Source organism: Sitophilus oryzae, unplaced genomic scaffold (assembly GCF_002938485.1).
Source record: "Sitophilus oryzae breed Bouriz unplaced genomic scaffold, Soryzae_2.0 scaffold_942_pilon_pilon, whole genome shotgun sequence".
Taxonomy (NCBI): Eukaryota; Metazoa; Arthropoda; class Insecta; order Coleoptera; family Curculionidae; genus Sitophilus; species Sitophilus oryzae.
This window is the reverse complement of record NW_022147575.1, coordinates 2,834,800-2,854,164: the sequence shown is the minus strand read 5'-3', so window position 1 is coordinate 2,854,164 and position 19,365 is coordinate 2,834,800. Positions and strand designations below refer to the sequence as shown.

At 32.8% G+C, this 19,365-nt stretch overlaps 1 protein-coding gene across 2 annotated transcripts; it reads right to left on the bottom strand.

Annotated features, from left to right (window-relative positions):
* Positions 1-2,841: 2,841 nt before the first annotated feature.
* On the bottom strand, positions 2,842-19,308 carry LOC115890986 (zinc finger protein 143-like). 2 transcript variants are annotated; one of them, XM_030911364.1, is made up of 10 exons: positions 19,252-19,308; positions 19,041-19,194; positions 18,455-18,721; positions 18,281-18,391; positions 17,894-18,057; positions 17,635-17,839; positions 5,979-6,135; positions 4,394-4,550; positions 4,251-4,337; positions 2,842-3,027 (listed from the first exon to the last, which is right to left on the bottom strand). In XM_030911364.1, the coding sequence occupies exons 2-10, from the start codon at positions 19,042-19,044 to the stop codon at positions 2,857-2,859; spliced, it is 1,323 nt and encodes a 440-aa protein (XP_030767224.1). In that variant the 5' UTR covers positions 19,045-19,194; positions 19,252-19,308; the 3' UTR covers positions 2,842-2,856. The 2 variants fall into 2 exon arrangements, with proteins under 2 accessions (XP_030767224.1, XP_030767225.1); XM_030911365.1 differs by lacking the exons at positions 2,842-3,027; positions 4,251-4,337; positions 4,394-4,550; positions 5,979-6,135 and adding an exon at positions 13,691-14,107.
* Between the last annotated feature and the right edge of the window lie 57 nt (positions 19,309-19,365).

The window sequence follows — 19,365 nt, the reverse complement described above, 5'->3', positions numbered from 1 at the left end:
GCTGAAGGCGTTCCTCAAGATCTTCTACGGTTTCTTGAAGTTGATTTTCCTGCCGTTTTCCAGGTCTTCAAAATTCTTCTGAAGTCGAAATTCCTGATTTTCCAAAGTTTTCTTAAGACGGTCCTGATCTTCTTGTCTTTCTTTCTGGCGGCGCGTTTCTATATCTTCTAAAATTTCCCTCCATTCATTCTTCTGACGAATTTCTAAATTGCCTAAAATTTTCTCAAGCCGGTCCTGTTCTTCTTCTTTGTCTTGTTATCGTTGAATTTGAAAATCTTGAAAAATTTTTTCAAGCCGGTCCTGTTCTTCCTGTTTATCTTGTTGTTGTTGGAATTTCAAATCTCCGAAAATTTTCTCAAGCCGGTCCTGTTCTTCTTGTTTTTCTTTCTTTTGACGCGCTTCTAAACCTTCTAAGATTTTTTCTTGATTTTCCATAAGTATTTTCAAAAGGTGGCATTGTTCCTCTTCTTTCTCTCTTTCTAATCGGGCTCGCTCTTCTTCTCGTTCTTTACGTAGCCTTTCTTGTTCTTCTGCCTTCTCTCTTCTCATATTTTCCATAAAATCGCCCAATAATTTGCTTACTTCCTCCATTTTCTTCGCTTGCTCCCTTGTACCAACCATAAAAATACTCTAATTCGGTCTAAAAATCTTCCAATCCACTTAATTTCTTCTTAAAATCCTCTTGAATCGCACTTCCGACACCAATTGTTACGGATTCCGTGGGTCCACTAATTTAAACTCACGATAAAATACTTAACGAATTTATTTTCTCACTTTATACACAATTACTAACTTATAACACACAACAAACTAACTATTTATAAGATTCCTTCACCAAATTGTCCGATTTTCAATTTCCACGCGGTATATTCAAATTTCAAAAACTTTCTTCAGACTGCAAACTTCAAACTTCAAAACTTGTCCAACTGTCAAAGCGCGGGCCTTATATACCCCCTGGCGGTTGTTTCTAGATTTTTCTAAAGAATTCTATAATTTTCTTTACTTTCTGGCGAATGCGCCAGGCACGCCGCGACTTTTTAGCAGTATGCAGTTATGCAACCAGTAATACACCTTGACAATATGATAGCAATGAAATGAAAATCGCAATTATTTTATATGTAAAATTAGTAATAACTAGTAATAACAGAAAACTGAAATGGGCTATTGACACCTTTCAGCCTTATAAAACAGCAGGAATAGATGGGATTTTTCCTACCCTTCTAAAGAAGGGTGAGCAAATAGCTACACACCATCTATTAAACATTACAAGAAGCAGCTTAGCGATGGGATATATACCAACCATCTGGAGAAGAGCGAAAGTAATCTTCATACCCAAAATAGGCAAAACTGACTGGACTAACCCCAAATCGTTTAGGCCTATTAGTCTCACATCGTTCATATTAAAAACGATGGAGAAAGTAGTGGACAACCATATTAGAGTAAATCATCTAAAGGTGAAACCACTGCACGATAGTCAACATGCATATAGAGCGAGCAGATCCACAGAAACTGCTCTGTACCAGTTAACTGAGCTAATACAGGCAAGCCTGGATAGCAAAGAAACAGCACTATGTGCCTTCTTGGACATTGCAGGGGCGTTTGACAATATACCTCACAGGGTGGTCAAGCGATCTCTTGAAACAAGAGGGGTGAACAATACGATAATTCGCTGGTTTTGGGAAATGCTCTCAACACGAACAGCAGAAGCTGAGATAGGTACCAAAACTGTGGTTGTTAAAACAACGCAAGGAACTCCACATGGTGGAGTGACCTCCCCCCTACTGTGGAGCTTGGTAGTGAATGAACTACTGGAAGAATTAACTCTAGCGGGAATACACTGCATAGGGTATGCAGATGACATAGTCATGATTGCACGGGGGAAACATGAAGGCACCCTGTGTGATATTATCCAAAGAGGACTCCGCATCACTGAGAGATGGTGCAGGACTGTCGGGCTGAGTATCAACTCAGATAAAACCGCGGTAGTGCCATTCACCAGAAAGCGAAGTTTGAAAAACTTGAAAAGAATCCATCTAGATGGAAAGGAAATACTGCCATCACAGGAAGTGATAAGTAGGAATAACCCTGGATAGTAAACTTCTCTGGAACAGGCATATTAAGAACATTACCAGCAAAGCCACAAAGGCTCTCATGATATGCAGAAGACTGGCGGGAAATAGGAAACCCCAAAAATTTTGCGCCGGATGTATACCATGATAGTAAGACCCATGATTACATATGGAACAGTTGCTTGGTATACAAAACTAGAGCAACGTACAGCAAGGCAAAACCTGTGCAAAGTACAGAGACTGGCATGTATCTGTATCACAGGTGCCATGAGAACATGTCCAACAGCAGCAATGGAGGTCATTTTAGACCTAACACCACTGCATATTGTCGTCGGTAGTTATGCCAATACCACAATGATTAGAATGGTCATAGACGGGAACAGTACTGGGAGAATTTTTAGGTCAGGGGCTTGGAACACCCTCAAAAAGAAAATTCCACTTCTCCAACTCCCAGTGGATGACATACCAAGAATTTACAACTTTGAGAAACACCTCACTGTAGTATTGAGTAATAAAAAGGATTGGAAGGAAGAAACGCTTACTCAGCATAAATTAAAATTACCATAGGTATAGATATTTTTTATAAAGACTGTACAAAAAAGGTTCCAAAACAATGGCGGTTTTAGTGTTTTTAATTTGGCAAGTAAATTTATTTACTATCATTTTTAGACGTTGTCTGTCAAAATCTTACCAAGTCAATGTTACTTATCAATATACTTAATTCTTTTATTTAAAAGATATTTGCAAGCATAAAAAATAAAACAGCAATACATATTTTTATTTTTTTTTATTTATAGATATGATCTTGTTTTTCTTCGGGGAGATCTCTAAGGTACATCGAATTTTTCTTAGAAACAAATGAGTCGAAAAGATGCTTATCGAAAAGATGTTCTCCGATTTTGTCGGTAGCCATTTTTGACCTGGTCAATAGTCTGGCCATGGAACAAATTGATTCATTCTAGAAATAAATAAAATAAGGATACTCATTCAAATTTACAGAATGCCCATTACTTCTGTAGTAATAAATTGTCAAATAACTAATACGAGCATGTTTAAAATCTTTTGTTTCCCTGAACCAACATTTCAGTATCTAGACGTCTTTTAGATTTGTCTGTTTTAAATCTGTTCGTTACATTACAGACGTCCAGATAATAATCTATGAAATAATCGATACTTTTTAAGGTTCAACACCCCGTATATTTAAAAACGAACTACTATCCGGTGTTAATATGATTTTTTAATATTGTTGCGGACCCGTGTGGACTCGGCCTAACCTAACTAATATGTCCCGCCCCCATATGATCTTAATATCGCATTAAAGAATAGACACCGTAATGATTCATTCGAACGTTCGAGAACAATCGAGTTCCACTGGAATGGAGGAGTACATACGAGAACATTCTAAACCTTCTCTATGCACCTAATGATCTAACGGATTATTCGAGAACTGTTTAGCTGAGGGTATATAAGCCGACGCCTGGGGCTTGAGGAGGACAGAAACAAATAGACACGTACAGTTGCCGCACTAAATTCAAAATAAATTCCTTCTAGATAAATAGTTATAGACGCCTTAGATTGAGACGCAATTGAATTTTTAATCGAACATCTCTCAATTATTCCAATGTTTTAAATGAAAATCAGGCGGCTTAACCGCCCCAAGAGAGCCCTCTTTTTGTGGTTGACTGATCAGCGATGCTTCACGGTGGAGTTTTCAATGCATCCCACAAGCCAATTTTTTGTTAATGTAGTTTTTTATGATGGTCTTTTTTACCACGTTGAGTAAGTTTTTTCTTCTTGACTTTTATAGCAATTGTATAACATGTATTTCCATTTCAGTGTCCTGAGGAAGGAATGAATAAATTCCGAAAGCTTGACAATTAACAAAGTGTATTAATTCCATTTCAAACCCTTCCGACTGCAACCCCACTAGTTCCTAGATTTTCTTTCTCACTAGTCAGTCGATACTACTGTCTGCTAAATAGTTATAAATAGTTTGTAAATAGTTCTTTAAGTCTTTTATCGTTATTATTTTGTTACTTAGTGTAAAATAAATTATGTTTAAATAAATTAGACTTTCTATCCACACGGAACCGACGAAAAACGTAACAATATGTTTTCTATCGACTAGTCTCAAAATCCTGCTATTAAAAAATAGATCACACCGTATATTGTGGTTAGTACCTGTTCATGCAGAAATCCGCTAGATATAAAATCAACAAGCTGATGATCTCTGTGTTTCTCGGACAATTCAACCAATTCTTCAAGCTTCTAAAGAAATAAAAACATTTTTCAATGATTGCTTTAAGTGATTTAGTCAAATTTACCTCTTTAACTGAGCTTTCCATTTCCACAGCTGTGGCAAATGCTTTGGACAAATCCTTCCACTCTTCTTTGCTCTCAACCGATATATTGTTTATTTCTGGATGGCCACCTCTCATTAAAATGTAATTAATAAAAATTAGAGCGTGTTCATGTTCTTCTCTGAAATAGTTCGGTGAGCCAAAGAAAATACAGGATTATTCACACAACACCGTTCATGAAAAGCATTTTAGAATATATTTTATACTTATACAGATTTACGGTGAAATAATAATACTTTTGAATACTAATACATATTTTACGTTTTTTTAATTCTTCATGAGATTTTAAGCACACTTTATATACAGGGGATCTCTTACATGTTTATAGAAATACAGAGGGACATATATTATAGGAATGGTTTTTCATATTTTTTTATGAGAATCACCCTCCGAAATTTACCTGAGCATTTTTAAAATACCCTGAATATTGATGTTTTTGCGTTTTTAGGTTCCGTACCCACAGGGTAAAAACGGGAACCCTATTACCATTACTGAGACTTCGCTGTCTGTTCGTCCGTCCCTCTGTCACAAAGGTCTATCTTAAGAACCATTATAGCTAGACACTTGAAATTTTCACAGATGTATCTTGTTGCCGCTATAAGAACAAATACTAAAAACAGAATTAAATAAATGTTTATAAATAAAAAAGTACTTTCACTAAACATTATCTTTTAAGTGAGAATTTTACATAGAATCTTTCAAGTCCTCGGTGGCCGCGTGGTTTAAAGCGTTAGGACTTTACGTTGCTATGACGTTGGAGCCGTAGTAAGGCAGGTTCGAATCCTAGTCAAGGCGACTTTTTTAATCGTTTTTTTTTTAATTTTAATATATTTGTTTTTATTTATTTTTACTTTTTACATATTTATTATTGATTAATAAAATTTTTAGTAATGTGTTTCTTCATTTTAAATTACTTATACGCGCATTCAAAATTTCAGCTAAATCGGAAAAAAGTTTATAATAATATAGTGTCTATATGTTGTATAGATAATGAATGGTACGGAACCCTTCGTGCGCGAGTCCGACTCGCACTTGACCAATTTTTTATATATTTATGTTGCTCTTTGGAAAGGATTCTAAAAGACAAGCAAAGACAATGTTTGTATCCAAATTAAATACTCTTCATGAACGGAGAGTATAAAAAAACATTTATAATACAGGGTGTCCCAGAAATCAATACATATATTTAAACTGGTAGTATATTTCGGCCCCCGAAACACGCCTATGAGGTTTTTTGCGAAAAAAGTTTTAAAAATTTTATATTTTTCTTGACATTTTCAGGGAAATTAAAATAAAACTTTTTAGCGCCACTTGTTTATTCACCTGAGGCGTCGAAAAACCTCCTGAAAACCCCTTAATAGCTGGTTATCGCCAGCGGTTCTCAAAATGTTACCATTATTTTTTTAATTTTTAAAATAACTCGGTTATTATCAATTTATTTTAAAAATGGTAAAGACAAAATATGTTTCTTTTAACCAGATCTACCACCCCTTAAAATATCTGCACTTATTTCTGGGACACCCTGTATAATTAATTGATATTTATTTACTCATGCATAGCCATGAAAAACCCCTGACAACCTGGCAGTGCAACTTCAGTTCTGCCAAAGTAAGCCGCCATTGCTAGATAACTAAACGAAGCATTCAGTTCTATGATAACTTGTTCGTTTAATGCTGTTTCGATATCTTTATGAAATTTATGCCGACCTAAAAATCATACAAAAATATAATTAGTTTAATCCAAATATCCAGAGTATCTGTAAGACTGATGGAATAAATAAATAAACCATCAAAATTTTCCAAAAATAAAACATTTCATCTAATTAATTTGGAAAGACCTTTAAATGTACAGAAATAGTATTATGCTTGTATAATATTTTTTTTCTGGAATACGAATTTTACAGCAAATCCAATGAACAGAAGGTATAGGCTTGGTGCATTTCAGTTGATTTATTTTAGTGATGGGAAAAACCGATTAATTTCAATAATCGAGTACTCGAGTTTCAAGCGATTGCAATAACCGAGTGATCACTCGAGCGAAATATCACTCGTATTTAAAAATACGGTTTTTCACCCGTCGCTTGTTGTAAGTACTCGTTAACGCCAAGCGCCAAGCAGTATGTTAACTGCGCAGTGTTGAATGGCAAGTAGCAAGCGGCGAGCGATTCGCTTGATTTAGTTTATTTCAAAGCATTGCCGATGTAGGTCGTAAAATTTTGTACGTCAGATACACAACGGATAAATATATATATATATATATATATATATATATATATATATATATATATATATATATATATATATATATATATATATATATATATATATATATATATATATATATATATATATATATATATATATATCGTATATATATACGGCATCGTATAAATTTGCTACCTGCAATGTATGTAGAAAATTCGCTCGGCTTTTTATCGAGTATGTCACATTAAAATCGGATTTCAATTTATTTCATTCTAGGATCGCTTGCGTTCGTCGCTTGGTACTCGTCACTTGCATCGCTCGTTCATAATCGAGCGATGTCGGTTATTTCAATAATCGAGTATTCGAGCGAATTTTCGCTCGAGTTATCCCATCACTAATATGGGTATTTCGCCACTGTAAGAAAATCTACAAAATAAAATAGTTATTTTTTGTAAACACTGCTGCATTAATCCAACGGAGGCTAATTGTCAGCAGTGGCTTTACTTAACAAATTTGCCTAACGGACAAAAAATGCTTAACGTTGCGCAAAGTATAAAGTGTTCTCGAATAGCTGCATTTGGATATTTTAAATAGTTTTTTTCTTTGTTCTCCGATTTTTTTGCTTCCGACGACGGAAATATATATATATATATATATATACTTCCCGAAACATTAAGCATTTTTTTTAAATAACTTTTTTATTTTTTAGATTTTCTTACAGTGTAAAAATACCCATAGGACTTTTTTGAAGAATTGGAATTAATACCTAACACAGAGAATTTGTAATAAGGCTTTTTCAAAATACTAGTTCACTCTATTGTATGTTTCAATTTTTCCTGTATTATTATTAAGTCTAAAAATACTAATAAAATTTATGATGATCTACAGTACGTCTGTCCGTTCTGTAGCTACGGGGTATCCGTGAGAGGGGAAACAATATGCTCTCGATGTTTTTCGTAAAAAAATAGACGACGCGTTCCATCAATAAAAATTCAAGAAATTTGCAAGTAGCCAATAAAATGAGTGGGCGGAGCGATTTGCGGTGACGCACTCGTCAAATCGACGTATAAAATATATTGCTGTTTATTTAAATGTTTTTTGTCCGCATTCCTTTCATAGACACAGATCCAGCAGATGTACTGTACATATATAAAATAATAATGTTTATCTGTGTCGTCTCTACTGAAGTAACGACTTGCTCTACAAAGTTGCTTTTTTTACTAAAATAAAGCTAATTGGCTCTTCTAAAATCTGTCGTCGCCGGATTTTTTGTTTTTCATTTAACTAAAGAAAATAAAAGGTTTTTTTCCTGATGTGGCGGATGCGCCAGGCTTCAACTAGTAATAGAATAATTTCTTTAATTAATTTAAAAAAATAAAATTTCCTAAAACTTACCTGGGTGCGTTTTATCTTGGTTTTTTTTATCTCCATTGTTTGAGCATTTTTGATAAACCAAATTTTCGTAGGTACTAACGTTACACAAAGAACCAGAAAACAGATATAAATGTGCCAGGTTAAGTTGAAATAAAGCAGGATTTGATCGAATGTTTTGAAATAAATTTCTTGGAATTTTCTTAGAAATACAATTTAAATTTTCAGACTTTCTTATTGCTTTTGTATGAATACTAGCTTTTCTGGATAAATAAATGCGTAATAGACTCAATATTCGTCTAGAAATAACGTTCAACGACATAATTTAAAAAAAATAAATTTGAAAAATATTTAAATCTTCGACAGAAAATACATTTTAACCTCCTTTCATTGACAGTTGTCAATAAAAATCATTTTTTATACAGGGGTGGACAAATATTTGTTATACAGGGTCCGGCAACAGTGCGTTGGGCATCTGTAGCTCCTAGAATAAAAAAAATTCTCCTAGAAGTTATTCTATATTGTTATTTATTTATTTTTATGAACCTTAACTTTTATACAGGGTATACCGGGTGTAAAAAACGGTTTGACTGGGTCCAGTCCAAAAGGATAGTTTTCTCGTTATAATTCGGTTTTCATATATTCTTTTGATGATGATAATGTTAATTAATAATGAATTTATACCCCCCAATCCAAGAATCATACTTCTTCAGCTAATGGTAAACTGCTGATGGACATATTCCATCCAGTTAAAAAGGACCCAGTCCAGGAAAGTTTTCTCGTTATAATTGTGTTTTAATATATTGTTTTGATGTTAATAACGTTATTTAATAATGAATTTATACCCTCCAATCCAAGAATCACACTTCTTCAGCCAATGGTAAACTGCTGATCGACATATGCCATCCAGGTCAAAAGGACCCAGTCCAGGAAAGTTTTCTCGTTATAATTCGGTTTTAATATATCCTTTTGATGATAATAATGATATTTAATAATGAATTTATACCACCCCCCCACCCAACCAAAACTGCTGATGGACATCTGCCATCCACTTCAAAAGGACCCAGTCCAGGAAAGTTTACTCGTTTTAATTGGGTTTAAATATATTCCGTTGATGATAATAATGTTATTTAATAATGAATTTATACCCTCCAATCCAAGAATCATACTTCTTCAGCTAATGGTAAACTGCTGATGGACATACGCCATCCAGTTCAAAATGACCCAGTCCAGAAAAGTTTTCTCGTTATAATTCAATTTTAATATATTCTTTTGATGATAATAACGATATTTAATAATTAATTTATATCCTCCAATCCAAGAATCCTACTTCTTTAGCTAATGGTAAACTGCTGATGGGACACATGCCATCCAGTTCAAAATGACCCACTCCAGGAAAGTTTTCTCGTTATAATTCGGTTTTAGTATATTCTTTTGATGATAATGATATTTAATAATGAATTTATACCCCCCAACCAAAAAATCATACTTCTTCAGCTAATGGTAAACTGCTGATGGACGTACGCCGCCATCCAGTTCAAAATGACCCTGTCCAGGAAAGTTTTCTCGTTATAATTCAATTTTAATATATTCTTTTGATGATAATAACGATATTTAATAATGAATTTATATCCTCCAATCCAAGAATCATACTTCTTCAGCTAATGGTAAACTACAGTTGGACATATGCCATCCAGTTAAAAAGACCCAATCCCGCAAAGTTTACTCGTTATAATTGGTTTAAATATATTCTTTTGATGATACTAATGTTATTTAATAATGAATTTATACCATCCAATCCAAGAATCATACTTCTTCAGCTAATGGTAAACTACTGATGGACATATGCCATCAAGGTTAAAAGGACCCAGTCCAGGAAAGTTTTCTCGTTATAATTCGGTTTTAGTATATCTTTTGATGATAATAATGATATTTAATATTGAATTTATACCCCTCAACCAAAGAATCATACTTCTTCAGCTAATGGTAAACTCCTGATGGACATGCGCCATCCAGTTCAAAATGACCCAGTCCAGGAAAGTTTTCTCGTTATAATTCGATTTTAATATATTCTTTTGATGATTAATATATTCTTTTGATGTTAGTAATGTTATTTAATAATGAATTTATACCCTCCAATCCAAGAAACATACTTCTTCAGCTAATGGTAAACTGCTGATGGACATATGCCATCCAGTTCAAAAGGACCCAGTCCAGGAAAGTTTTCTCGTTATAATTCGGTTTTAATATATTCTTTTCATGTTAATAATGTTATTTAATAATGAATTTATACCCTCCAATCCAAGAATCATACTTCTTCAGCTAATGGTAAACTGCTGATGGACATACGCCATCCAGTTCAAAGGGACCCAGTCCAGAAATGTTTTCTCGTTATAATTCGGATTTAATATATTCTTCTGATGTTAATAATGTTACTTAATAATGAATTTATACCCTCCAATCCAAGAATCATACTTCTTCAGCTAATGGTAAACTGCTGATGGACATATGCCATCCAAGTCCAAAGGACCCAGTCCAGGAAAGTTTTCTCGTTATAATTCTGTTTTAATATATTCTTTTGATGTTAATAATGTTATTTAATAATAAATTTATACCCTCCAATCCAAGAAACATACTTCTTCAGCTAATGGCATACTGCTGATGGACATGCGCCATCCAGTTCAAAAGTACCCAGTCCAGGAAAGCTTTCTCGTTATAATTCGGTTTTAATATATTCTTTTGATGTTAATAATGTTATTTAATAATGAATTTATACCCTCCAATCCAAGAATCATACTTCTTCAGCTAATGGTAATCTGCCGATGGACATACGCCATGCAGTTCAAAAGGACCCAGTCCAGGAAAGTTTTCTCGTTATAATTTGGTTTTAATATATTCTTTTGATGATAAAAATATTATTTAATAATGAATTTATACCTCCCAATCCAAGAATCATACTTCTTCAGCTAATGGTAAACTGCAGTTGGACATATGCCATCCAGTTAAAAAGACCCAATCCAGGAAAGTTTACTCGTTATAATTGGGTTTAAATATATTCTTTTGATGATACTAATGTTATTTAATAATGAATTTATACCATCCAATCCAAGAATCATACTTCTTCAGCTAATGGTAAACTACTGATGGACATATGCCATCAAGGTTAAAAGGACCCAGTCCAGGAAAGTTTTCTCGTTATAATTCGGTTTTAGTATATCTTTTGATGATAATAATGATATTTAATATTGAATTTATACCCCCCAACCAAAGAATCATACTTCTTCAGCTAATGGTAAACTGCAGTTGGACATATGCCATCCAGTTCAAAAGACCCAATCCAGGAAAGTTTACTCGTTATAATTGGATTTAAATATATTCTTTTGATGTTAGTAATGTTATTTAATAATGAATTTATACCCTCCAATCCAAGAAACATACTTCTTCAGCTAATGGTAAACTGCTGATGGACATATGCCATCCAGTTCAAAAGGACCCAGTCCAGGAAAGTTTTCTGGTTATAATTCGGTTTTAATATATTCTTTTCATGTTAATAATGTTATTTAATAATGAATTTATACCCTCCAATCCAAGAATCATACTTCTTCAGCTAATGGTAAACTGCTGATGGACATACGCCATCCAGTCCAAAGGGACCCAGTACAGAAATGTTTTCTCGTTATAATTCGGATTTAATATATTTTTTTGATGTTAATAATGTTATTTGATAATGAATTTATACCCTCCAATCCAAGAATCATACTTCTTCAGCTAATGGTAAATTGCTGATGGACATGCTCCATCCAGTTCAAAATGACCCAGTCCAGGAAAGTTTTCTCGTTATAATTCGATTTTAATATATTCTTTTGAAGATTAATATATTCTTTTGATGTTAGTAATGTTATTTAATAATGAATTTATACCCTCCAATCCAAGAAACATACTTCTTCAGCTAATGGTAAACTGCTGATGGACATATGCCATCCAGTTCAAAAGGACCCAGTTCAGGAAAATTTTCTCGTTATAATTCGGTTTTAATATATTCTTTTCATGTTAATAATGTTATTTAATAATGAATTTATACCCTCCAATCCAAGAATCATACTTCTTCAGCTAATGGTAATCTGCCGATGGACATACGCCATGCAGTTCAAAAGGACCCAGTCCAGGAAAGTTTTCTCGTTATAATTTGGTTTTATTATATTCTTTTGATGATAAAAATATTATTTAATAATGAATTTATACCTCCCAATCCAAGAATCATTCTTCTTCAGCTAATGGTAAACTGCAGTTGAACATATGCCATCCAGTTAAAAAGACCCAATCCAGGAAAGTTTACTCGTTATAATTGGGTTTAAATATATTCTTTTGATGATACTAATGTTATTTAATAATGAATTTATACCATCCAATCCAAGAATCATACTTCTTCAGCTAATGGTAAACTACTGATGGACATATGCCATCAAGGTTAAAAGGACCCAGTCCAGGAAAGTTTTCTCGTTATAATTCGGTTTTAGTATATCTTTTGATGATAATAATGATATTTAATATTGAATTTATACCCCCCAACCAAAGAATCATACTTCTTCAGCTAATGGTAAATTGCTGATGGACATGCGCCATCCAGTTCAAAATGACCCAGTCCAGGAAAATTTTCTGGTTATAATTCGGATTTAATATATTCTTTTGATGTTAATAATGTTATTTGATAATGAATTTATACCCTCCAATCCAAGAATCATACTTCTTCAGCTAATGGTAAACTGCTGATGGACATACGCCATCCAGTTCAAAAGGACCCAGTCCAGAAAAGTTTTCTCGTTATAATTCGGTTTTAATATATTCTTCTGATGTTAATAATGTTATTTAATAATGAATTTATACCCTCCAATCCAAGAATCATACTTCTTCAGCTAATGGTAAACTGCTGATGGACATATGCCATCCAGGTCCAAAGGACCCAGTCCAGGAAAGTTTTCTCGTTATAATTCGGTTTTAATATATTCTTTTGATGTTAATAATGTTATTTAATAATAAATTTATACCCTCCAATCCAAGAATCATACTTCTTCAGCTAATGGCAAACTGCTGATGGACATACGCCATCCAGTTCAAAAGTACCCAGTCCAGGAAAGTTTTCTCGTTATAATTCGGTTTTAATATATTCTTTTGATGTTAATAATGTTATTTAATAATGAATTTATACTCTCCAATCCAAGAATCATACTTCTTCAGCTAATGGTAATCTGCCGATGGACATACGCCATGCAGTTCAAAAGGACCCAGTCCAGGAAAGTTTTCTCGTTATAATTTGGTTTTAATATATTCTTTTGATGATAAAAATATTATTTAATAATGAATTTATACCTCCCAATCCAAGAATCATACTTCTTCAGCTCATGGTAAACTGCTGATGGACATATGCCATCCAGTTCAAAAGGACCCAGTCCAGGAAAGTTTTCTCGTTATAGTTCGGTTTTAATATATTCTTTTGATGATAATAATGATATTTAATAATGAAAAAATTACAAAAAAATCATTTTTTTATTTTTATAAAGCATTTATTTGACACTGGTATACAAAAAAATATACACCTAAGTAAAAGCAATTAAAAAAGACTTAATGTGCCTTAATACTGCGTGGATTGCAAAGATCTAATAAAAAAATGAAAAACATGATGCTAAAATTAAAAAGAATATCTATATTAGTTTTATCGTATTTAAACCAATTCTCGGAGACATTATTCTATTATGTTTCATCTTTTTATGTATATTCATGGTATGTTCAGACTTAAAACTCTGTTTGCAGTAGTTACATTTGTATGGCTTATCAACCTGGTGCACCACTTGATGTTTGCGAAATGATGAGTACTCTGTGAATCTCCTACCGCAATCCGGTACATCACAGGCATACGGTTTTTCTCCCGAATGGATTCTGGCATGGTTTTTATAATTGGTCGATGATGCAAATGATTTGCCACAGTTAGGATAATCGCAAGTGTAGGGTCTTTCGCCAGTGTGAGATCTAATATGAACTTTTCTTATATTAGAAGTGGTAAAAGATTTGCCACAACCTACGATTGGACACGTGAATGGCTTCTCTCCTAAAAAACGCGCTTTTTATAAATGCATTAATATAGCACAGTGATGTGAAAACCGCAACATTGTATCTCTACATCCCCATTTTAGAATTTTGACTTATGTCATGAAATGAAAGTTAAAGAAGCGCCCCCTTGAGTTTGTTCGAGCACTAAATTCATGAAATATCGTTCCCTATATTTAGTTTTATTTTTTTTTGAATATTACACAAATATTTTTTTAATTGTAACGAAATAGGTATATTAAAATTACATTATACAGGGTTATATTTTCACTCAAAAGTTTTATACAGGTACAGACGAAATGTTATTACTTTCCAAAACAGTTAAAACACACGTAGGTGGCAATACAAATAGGAGTCTTATTGATATCAAAATCAAATTTCTCATGTCAAAAAACGTCCAGACACCAATTTTCATCCAAATATTGACGTTACTTCAGAAATTATTTGGAAAAAATCGAAATAAAAATGAAACTACTAGTCTCTGTATCTCCGAAACTAAGCCTTTTAGGACATACATTTATACGAACTTTTTTACGTACTTTTATCTGCAGAATATACCGCCGAAGTTTCCGGAATACAGTTTGGACCACCCTGTATATTAAAAATTACAATAAAAAATTGTAATTTATATATGTCACACAATTTAATTTTAATATACCTATTTTGTCACAATAAAAAATGTTTATATCAATTAATACCTGATCGAACGTTTATAAAAATAAAACATTTCTTCATGTTATTATAAACGATGTACTTAAACAGCCGTTAAACGGTAGCCTACTAAAATGCCGTTAATAGATATTGTGAAGAGCACCTGTGGCTCCGTGGCTGAGGCTATCGGTTCGTGACCGAATGGTCCGGGGTTCAAATCTCACGCTGACCAAGACTTTTTTATATTTTTTTTTGCTTATAGCGTGATCTTATTGCATTGGTTTCACTCTTTTTGGTTGGATTAGTTTAGTTATTTGGAGGGTTGGTTAGCGTGATTATCTGGAGGGTGTTAATTCATTGGTTAGTTGGTTATTTGGTGGGGTTGGTTGGTTTTTACTAATTTATATTTGTTTTTTAATCTTTTTTATCAGTGTCGAGGTTAGTTGCGTTGGTTAAGTTGGTTATTTGGTGGCGTTTTTAGTGCTGGTTAGTGACTCCTATTCCTATATTTCATAAAGCCGTCAAGTGCGTCACATCAACGACGTCCTACCTATTAACGGCATTTTAGTAAGCTACCGTTTAACGGCAGTTTAAGTACAGCCTATTATAAATTATGTATTTTACATACCTATAAACTGAATAAAAAACGTACAAAACAATTCAAAGCTTTCCGGGGACTTGGTAAACAAAAAAAAATGCAATTTTTGTTGTCACAATTAGGAACGCTACAGATCTTTGCATGTTTGCGTTCTCGGTCGAAAAAAGCCATTGCAATTAAATATAAATAATTAAAATAAAATGTACTTGGGTAAAATAAGGAGAAATACACCAGTAATTAATGAAGAAACTGCCAAAATCGCACACCGAATATTCACAAAACACCACGAAATGAAAATACTGACATATTTAAAAAAACAAATGAATATTTGTTAATTTTTTAATAACAAGCAGCGCCTCTAGTGTTTGTTCGCAGAGTAAAGCTTTTACTTCCAGTCATTGCCATTACAGAAAATGTTCTAAAGGGGGATGTTTTGTGATCTCCTGTAGAAGTGAGTTTAATTGTCAAAATAATATGAGAGTTCAAGGTCAAACGTTTTAGGAAACAAACTTCAAAGGATCCGACAGTGGCGGCTCGTGAGACGTGTGACTGGGTAGGCGACAACCAAACCAAACCTAGCCCAGTTTGTAAATATAAAAACATAGCTCAAACATATTTAGGACAAAACTAAAGCAAAAATAACAGCATTCAACGTAATGACATAATAATTGACATAATGTACAAGTATAGTTTTTATTAATCTATTTTATCTATTATTTTTTTTATCTATTACTATGGAGTCACCACAGTCACTATGGAGTACATCATAGAATTTTATTTTATTTTTATTTATTTACACAAACTTAAAAATTGATAGTACTGAGAGAAAGAATAATTATGTTTTATATATTAAATTGACGAGTCGGTCTCTTAATAAATACAAATTATTTATTAAATCATCAGATTGTTGAAGAGCTGTGACAAGATCTTTTTAGATTGAAAGTAAGGCAAGTGGCGACAAACGTTGGTTGAAATTTTTTTTCATGGAATGTCTACTATAAATTTTATTGCATTTCAAACATGAAAAATGTCTCTCAACCCAAGTACTTGTAAATGGTGTAGTAACAAACAAAACAAACAATTTGAAAGCCTCTGGAAATATATTTCCAGGATTATTCTCCCTAAATTATTTGATAATCGAAATTATCATATCTACTATTAATACCTGCAATTTATTCATTAATTTATGTTGGTCAATAACATTTTTTGTTTGTTAAATCACGTTAAATGCGTTGGAAGTTGGAAATTGGATCGGAAATTTCGGATCCGCAGGACATAAATAAAAATTATTGAGACATACGAGTACCTATGTGCAAACCTTATTTCTAAATGTATAACAATGTTATCTAATATTTCATAAAATAAAATTCGCAAAGATATTTGACTTAGCCGCTTATATTAACACATCGAATTGAAATACCACAGAGACTTTTCTGTAATATCTGTTGTATCGTCTTCTTGCACCGAATAAAATAACGCGCTTGTTTATTTCGGATTCTTTTATTTCTGTGGCGTGTTCTGAAATGCAACCGGTTATATCATTTTTAAAAATCTCGGACAAGCCCGAAAAATGTTTCAAATTTGCTTTAAACGTTTTTTTGAATTTTCATATAAAAGTTTTAAATGCTACGTATAATGAATCATATGAAATATCCCCTTAACAAAATGTGATTATCTCCTTATGAAATATCGGAAATATCCCCTTAACTTCTAAGCCTACCGAGCCTCCACGACTTCATGCGAAGGCGACCGGAGATTTCGCCTAAGCCCCGCCTTAATACGATACAACTCCGACTTACGTCGCGTCGCTACAGCACGATGAGTTGAGACAGAGACAGAAGACTGCCGTACGTCCTGCATTGATTCTGATAGTAGGCGATGTAGAAATCGCCGAACAATGGCACTCCAACGGTGAACATCACAGGTCAAAATTATTTTGTTTCCTAATGCAGCGGCACTGTCAGCGGTCAGCGTACGCCATCGCCAGCGGTAGTGCATATGTTAATATACAAGACCACAAATATTAAAATAATATTGATTATTAAAACACACTTCCGTGTATTAACATAATTTTTATGTATTGGCAACATTAATAGCAAATAATGTAATGTAATAAATCGCTTAAATTCTGCCAAAATCTTAGGCTACGCGCCGCCGCCTACCTTGCCTACCCTGACGAGCCGCCACTGGGATCCGATGCTTTCCGTCGCTTCTGTATAATCAATTAGGTATTTTCTAATTTAAAGAAAAAAAAAAATTAAAAAAAACTTAGTAGGTACCTGTATGCGTTCTTGTGTGTTTTTGCAAATCCCCAGACATCTTAAATCTTTTCAAGCACACCTGACATACATATGGTTTTTCTCCAGTGTGCCTTCTTATATGAGACTTGAGTAAATAATTTGTTGGGAAATTTTTCTCACAGCCTTCAAAAGAACAACTGTAAGGTCTATTATTTAACATATTTGTATGAGTGACCATATGTGCCTGAAACGTTTCTAAATGTAATACATATATTTTGTAATAAAAAAAATACCTCACATCAAAATATTGCTTACTAATATATTCTTTCTTACATCCCTCATATAAACATTTAAATTTCATCTGTGAATCACATAAAATGTCTGGCTGTTTAATATCACTAAACATTATCATCTGGTAAGGGTGTATATCAATGACAGTACTATTCTGAGTATCTTCACTTACTATAATAGACATTGCAAGTAATAAAAACGAGAAAATTCAGAGTAAAATTTAAAAAAGGAACTAATTAATTTCACCCAATCTACTTTCTTTCTACATATTATAAATTCTCAACATTTGCTTGATTATTTTCATTCATTCTTGGAGAACATTCCCAATTAGATCACTAATCCCAATAAATCACTCTGAATACCTATAATTTCATATATGAAACAAATATCCTACCTGTATTAATTACAGTTTCATAAATTTCTTCGTCATCATGTAATTTCTGGTCTAGTTGAAGTAAATCTCTACTCATTATTAAATTTCCTGGTACTACTGACTCAATATTGTCTAATTTATAAAAAAATATAAATTAAATCTTTACATCTAAACTGCAATCTATTATACAACTACCTTCAGAAACATTATCAATATATAAGAATTTTTCATCATTTATTGTTAAAATTTTCAAAGTGGAATTAAGTGTAGTATCAAACTGTTGCTCTTCTCCACTGTCTTGAAGTACATATGAAGTTGTCTCTTCAGGTTCTTCATTTTTTACTTTTACATCATCATTTACAGTAAAATATAGTATACTTTTATTCAAGTTGTCAGCCAGATCTTGCTCACACATGGAAACACCATTTACTAAAGTGTACATTGGTACACTAGTATCGGCTTCTAAATAAAATGATTATTATTAAATTTTACATTACCAATCATATTGTCCCCTATCTCACATAATGGCTTAAAAGCATTTTAGTGAATTTGTCAAGAGAACAAAATAAAAAATTATCTGTACTAAAATTGTAATTTTTGTAAGATATATTGAATACTATCAATGGTTTTATACTGTGATTGATGCAATTACAGCACTTCTCAACTCAATATAAAAGTTATGCCTGTAGAGAAGGCACAAATGGCATAACATATTTTTATGAATTTTCAGTTATGCGAGATAAGGGACGATGTATTAATTGTAAGCATAAAAAATATTTACCCATAATATTATCACAAATTTCTACAGGAAAAATCCAAGAGAATCAATTCAAAAATTTTTCAATCACAAAAACACAACTATTTAATAACAAATATTAAAAATTGGTCCATTACTGTTTTGCCATGCCTTACACCGAATTTTGCTCCAAAATATCCTGCAAAATTTAAGACAATTTTAATTGGCTAAATTATGTTTTTAATGCAATATTTACTTATTTACTAAAATTATATGCAACTTTTTTTATGGATTCAATACCATAGACTCTGCCATAGATAAATAATTAATTCAATGCCTCATAAATCAAATTTTATATTCTGTGGTCTCA

Bases quoted from the DNA above. Each gene is read 5' to 3' on its own strand.
- LOC115890986 (XM_030911364.1), bottom strand. The intron at 18,392-18,454 runs GTAGTTGTATAA...TTTATAAATTAG, and splicing joins TATTGATAATGTTTCTGAAG to ACAATATTGAGTCAGTAGTA. The intron at 18,058-18,280 runs GTAGGATATTTG...TGTCTATTATAG, and splicing joins TGAAACTGTAATTAATACAG to TAAGTGAAGATACTCAGAAT.